Below are 5,825 nucleotides of genomic sequence, written 5' to 3'. Positions count from 1 at the left end.
ATTACTGAAAATGCGCGAAAACATGCTTGGAGGCTTCGCTTGCATAATTCGCCTGACTTGCGTAAGGTTAACCATTTATTGCGTCACAATCGCGGTATGTAACGTCACAACAGTACGTACGTTACGGCACGTTATACCCTTCCTTTTTAGTTTTTCGCGCTGTTTTATGCTAGTGAAAACCTTAACCCCATGCCCTAAACCAGCGGTTCCCAACCTTTTTGGTGCCGTGACCCTTTTATAACATTTGCCAAGTTGCGGTGACCCCAAGGATAAAATTAGTTGGGTTGATCCTCCTTCACTGCACTTTTGGAGCTAACTAGTAGGCTACTAGGCTATATATTAAATTTGACTTCTAAATAAATAAACAACACAACAAATCAACTTTTTTACAAAATAAATTTTGATTTACGGCACCCGTTATTCTTAAACTGTTTCCAACGTGTACTTTTTTGCTTTTTTTTAAGTCTACCAAATGTTATCAGTCGCTTTTGAAAGTTCTGTAGGCTAGGCTAGCTATCGTAGGCTACCTATGGTTGATGCCGGGAATTCAATAAAATCGCGACCTCAAGTCCAACTTTTGCTTAAATGCATTTCAGCAATCAGCAATTAATTTTTTATTTTCATGGTAAAGACCTTTGTGACGTGGTGAATTACCTGGAATCAAACAAGTAAATCCTGTAATTTTTCATGGCTGCTAAACTGCCGTTAAAATCTTCCTTTCCGAGCATATTTGCCATTATTAAACGAAAATCCTGTAATGAGGCCCAGGGTGTTCTGGTTTGTCTAGTACTCTAGTAAAATCGCGATGCGCTCTGTGGTGAGCTGCCCATTGTTAGGAGTTAACTTTCTAAATTTCTAAACTAATGAAATTCTTTTTAGAAGGCCTCAGGTGACCCCAGGCAAATTGTCAGGCGACCCCAGTTGGGGTCGCGACCCACAGGTTGGGAACCGCTGCCCTAAACCTTAATCCCTAACTCCCAACCACTAACCCCTAACAAATTACGTAATCTGTAACGTAGAAATCAAACGTAAAATAACACCTGGTGTGGGAATCTCTAGATATGATTAAATGTATTTGATTTGATCCACTAGCACCAGCGTTCGTATGCAAGCCCTGACTCCAACACTACAAACGATTGATCTTCCTGAAATGCACTTTTTATACCTGAGCGAAGTCAGCGAAAAACCGAGCGAAAAACGCGCGGCAGTCAAAGCGAAACCCCCGGCCGTCAAACACGACCCTAGCATCATGGATTTAGAAACACACCTCCACCCTGCCACCCATTTCGCAAGTACCTGTTTCACGCAACGTAACATAGTATTTGTCACCTTTGTTCAGCTCCTATTTCGCAGGATAAATGCGACAGACCCAAATATAAAACGGCGCTATCTCCTGGTCGACGTCACGGATGATAGGGTGGCAACCGTGAATGTAAAGCCTTAAATAAAAATAAAAGCGGAGACGAAATCAAACGGGAAGTTTAAATCTAGAATTAACCGCGATTAACCAAGAAAATATTGCTGACATAAACCCATAAGTTATAGGCAATTAGGGCGGCTATAATGTCCCTATTTAAACATCAGCTTACGAAATATAGATTGGATTTAATCTCTTTAATGTTGCTTTTCTTCAAATACAACAAAAGTTCTGGCATTTTAAGTTAAACTTATATAGTAGGGTGGGGGGAGATGGGACACCTTTTATTTATTTTCTCATACAATTCGGTTGTAAACAAAGAACAATCAAAGATTATATATCCGTGTCCTCGCGACTCCCATACACCGTTGTTAATTTGGGGATATTATGTGCTAAAGGTGTCCCGACTCCTCCCACATTACTATATTGCTAATTAAACTTTGCTGAACACCTGAATCTTCAATAAATATTATCATAAACCTAAACAACGATCGCGGCTTATTTCAGTATCCGATTCAAACCCAAGGCGACCGCGAGGCAGACCTTCTTTCTTATTGGCCGATAATCGCTCTCCTATCGCTAGCGCTTTTACCGCCCATAATGTGAAACTACTAACAACCGCTTTCTCTTGTCTGCATTCGTGCGGTTCGTGTGCCTATGTTGAAATTATTTACACCAACCCCGCAAATGGTTGTTCCCAATGGATAAAACCACTTTTATAGAAGGGTGTCAACTTGGAGAAAAAGGCGAGAGAAAGAAAGAGACAAGCCCACGAATGGTTGTGCCCAATGTACAAGACCATTTTTTTGAAAGGGTGTAAACTTGGAGAGAATGGCAAGAGAAAGAAATAGACGAGACCACTAAGTTACGGAAGATGTAACTCGGTCCTAATCCATCCACCTTAACCACGCCAGCTTAAAAGATATTATTTAAATATAAGCCGCTCGGTACAGAAAACGGGACTTGGTCGGAACGGAGAACGAGTTCGTAGAAATAGTCTGCAGATGGAGTCCTACATATATGGGTCAAGAATCGGGACAGAAAACGGAACTTGGTCGGAACACTAGAGTCGGAACATGAAGAAAGAACTTCACTACCGCGAGCACGTCACTTCCGGACGTACAAGGGTGTTGCGGTAATGGGCCAAGTCTGGCCGAAATCCCAGGTCCTAACGGACCTCACCCGTACAGAACAGAATAGAATAGAAATATGAGCCGCCCAGCTTTCTTGGTTCTGGAACATAGCCAACCAATAAACTTGTTAAAGATTTGTTGCTAATTGAAGCGATATATAAAAGAGTTTTAGACATGGTAAAATTACAATCATCAGATTAGATTCGAAAATCTGTTAAAAATTTTCGAGGTCCGACGTATCCACGTGAATACGTAAGAAAATTGTGTCTTCTTTGACGTAAGAACTGTCTTCTATGACGTTGTGGGCTACGAACAATGGACATCCAGAAGCGATGTTCATATCGGAAGTTGGTTTCTTGAACGATGATGACGTAGGATCCGGTCTGAATGTGTCGGACAAATGACGTCGGTCCATTCCTTGGTCCAGTAGCATCAGTGTTACCTGGTAGAAGAAATGTTAGATGGGAATAGATATCTTATACAGATACCTTCTGTCTGAACGGCCAGGGTAGCAGTGCGTCGTATTCTCCTTTCATGACCACGAAAAAAAGCGACATGTGTGTTCCTTTGCCTGTTTTATGATATATTCGGTAATTAATTGTAAAAACAGTGACGTCACGATCAAGGACGTCATCTTACCCATTCCATCTCCATTGAGATAAACGCGAGCGCACATCTTGTATCCATAACGACTCGTGTAAAATGGTTGACTGTATAGAGACAACGTTCGACCGCTCACTGCCTCCCTCTTGCGACGAGAAAAATCCCGTATTTTCCAAATGACGACGCCTGAGTAACTTGTAGTTTCAATGACCTTATAAAATACTTTTTTTTAAACTTTTGCATCAGTTATATGGTAAACACTAAATACCTGAAACCGCTGATCCATATCGGCGATTCTGACGTCATACATACCAAGCTGACGCTCAAAAGCATCCACCATTTGCGACAAATTTTCTGAAATTTAAAGAAAATAATTATTTAACAAAGACTTATGTTTTTCTCTCTCATAGAAACAATATATACCTGGTGCCATTTGCTCTCTGCTGCCACTTGTGGATTCAATATTCCTTTCCAGTTCGTTTTGTTTTTCTTTAATTTGAGCAATTTCTCGAGCAATTTCCTCAACTTTCTGAGTCAAGTCGGTGTTTGCTCTCTTGTTAGCAGCATCATTGTCGCCCACCTCTTTCTTCAATGCAAGACTTCGATCCGTTTGTTGAGCCGTCATTCTCTGTATCACATATTCTTTATTGAGCCAACAACAATTTAACTATCCACATATTTATGACGTCACACCTGAATCGCTTTTAACCTAACTTCTAGCTTTCGAATCTCGGGACTGACGTCATTGGAGTTTTTCAAATTATTCAACGTTTGGGAAATTTCTGCCAAGTGAGACCGTAGAGCATCGTGTTCGGATTTACAGTAGTCCTGCATGTAATACATATGTTGGGTGAGAAATTTAAGACTGAAAATAACCTCTATCCGCCTTTAGTATACAAATATTTATAGTAGAACATGGTCATTAGTGACCCAGAATTCAACACATGACTTGTCTTCTGTACTGATTCATTGTATTCCCGTGCTTTACCGATATTCCAACTTCCGGATGGCTGAGTCCATTAAAATTAAAGGAAGGCTCCGATATAGAAAAGTCGATGGGAGATTTGCTCGTCCAAGAATTAAAGACGCTGGATCGCTAAGAGAATATTTTCTTGTAAGTAAGCTGTTTGAGTTGATTCAGGTATTGGAGTGATGAGCAACAATAGCTAAACCTCAGGTCCCATGAGAACCTCACCCTGATAAAATATACCTGAAGCGATGGAGACACATTCTCGGTAGAAAGCATTTAGTTGTACAAGTATGCTTCATAAATTACTCTCTGTGAAAGTTCTACCTTTTATAGAAGTTGCAAAGCAGTTGAAAATTGAACTATATAGCGACTACAATACTTTGGCTTACTTTCACTTGACGCAGCTGCCTAACTGTTAACTCCTGTGTAACGAAATAATATATAAAGCAAGATTACAACAACGAGAATGTGCAACCTCTTTACCTCATAGAATCGAAATGACCGTAACCTTATATTATATTGTGCTCCCAGCAATGGCGCAACAGAACTTGTATTACTGAACACCACAAACATTCCTTTTTTTATTTAAATATTCTTTGTACCGTGTTGCACCATCGCATCACGCGATACGCCTTTAAACCACAGAAATAAAAAGAGTAGAACGCGCAACTGCCCAAAACCGTGATATATTCTTTTTTCTATTCACGTGACTGCCAACTCCGTCCCCATTCCGCTTGGTCTCCATTGTAAAAGATAGGCGCATAGTATTTTTGAAAGGTTTTAGCTGTTTATTTCAAAACTACACCAACTATTCAAGTTTATTAGGCCAGTTTAGTTATTTAGCAGGTTAACCCTTACAGTTTACCACTTGTTTAGGAAATTTAATTATTTATTAAATTTAAACAAAAATTTTAAACAAACGGTTTGTTAGAAATATATATGTATTAAAAAATAGTTGTTTTACACTATAAATTAACAATAATTAAAACAACGAAGAAAAGCTACATAAAACTTCATCGACTCCATTGACTACAATAGTAAACGGGAACGACCCGCGAAAGAGAGAGAGTGTATCACCTCTCTCCTTTGCCGACATTAGAGATGCGCGTTCTATTCTTTTTTATTTCTGTGCTTTAAACAAACACCGCGGACAAAGTTAGTATAGACCAAGTTAGGAAACGGCGCTCGTGTCCGCCATTACGGAGCCCACAGAGCGTGAATCGCGTATACAAATGCATGGTCGGCATGTGTTCATTTAGTTCTTGTAAGCGATACAAAGCTGGAAAACACGTATAGCGGTTGTTTTAATATATAAAATATAATTTCTAATATAAATCTTGTTATATAATATTAAATCTAGGAATTAATGTGAAGTAAATTATTATTTTGACTGGTTTTTAGCGTACAGTGTGGTTTAACAGGGTACTTTACGTTGGCGATTAAGACTAGCAACAATCAGCTTAGTTTACATAACAGTATATAATCATACCTACGAATCTACAGAGCCATTCTTTACTACATTTTTTAATCCAACATGAGTGGACATGCAGCTCCAAACTGCTTAAGTACTAGCAGATAAGGTGTTCGCGTTTTCCGATTTCATAAAGACCCGTAACGTACTAATTCAAGCAGAGGACCAAAAATAGTTACTCAGTATTGTTTTCCTCAATGTCACTTTGATATTAGGCAAATTTTACACAGA

The 5,825-nt window shown here is 39.4% G+C and overlaps 1 protein-coding gene across 3 annotated transcripts; it reads right to left on the bottom strand.

Moving 5' to 3' along the window:
• Positions 1-2,762: 2,762 nt before the first annotated feature.
• On the bottom strand, positions 2,763-4,695 carry LOC100179623 (TNF receptor-associated factor 3-like). Of its 3 annotated transcripts, XM_026837766.1 has the most exons (9): positions 4,513-4,695; positions 4,364-4,447; positions 4,142-4,249; positions 3,847-3,981; positions 3,577-3,781; positions 3,422-3,507; positions 3,190-3,364; positions 3,039-3,121; positions 2,763-2,992 (listed from the first exon to the last, which is right to left on the bottom strand). In XM_026837766.1, exons 2-9 carry the CDS (start codon positions 4,397-4,399, stop codon positions 2,765-2,767), a joined length of 1,056 nt encoding a protein of 351 aa, XP_026693567.1. In that variant the 5' UTR covers positions 4,400-4,447; positions 4,513-4,695; the 3' UTR covers positions 2,763-2,764. The 3 variants fall into 3 exon arrangements, with proteins under 3 accessions (XP_026693567.1, XP_026693566.1, XP_026693568.1); XM_026837765.1 differs by having other exon boundaries at positions 4,364-4,694; XM_026837767.1 differs by lacking the exon at positions 4,142-4,249 and having other exon boundaries at positions 4,364-4,692.
• Positions 4,696-5,825: the final 1,130 nt, after the last annotated feature.

This window comes from Ciona intestinalis, unplaced genomic scaffold, assembly GCF_000224145.3.
Source record: "Ciona intestinalis unplaced genomic scaffold, KH HT000015.2, whole genome shotgun sequence".
Taxonomy (NCBI): Eukaryota; Metazoa; Chordata; class Ascidiacea; order Phlebobranchia; family Cionidae; genus Ciona; species Ciona intestinalis.
Note: the sequence above shows the minus strand (reverse complement) of the source record. Positions and strands in the feature narration are given on the sequence as shown.

Excerpts from the sequence above, each read along its gene's own strand:
- LOC100179623 (XM_026837766.1), bottom strand. The coding sequence starts at position 4,399 with ATGCTTTCTACCGAGAATGTGTCTCCATCGCTTCAG. Across the intron at positions 3,982-4,141 it reads ATCCGGAAGTTGGAATATCG|GACTACTGTAAATCCGAACA; the intron begins GTAAAGCACGGG and ends TATTACATGCAG. Across the intron at positions 2,993-3,038 it reads CCTGGCCGTTCAGACAGAAG|GTAACACTGATGCTACTGGA; the intron begins GTATCTGTATAA and ends TTCTTCTACCAG.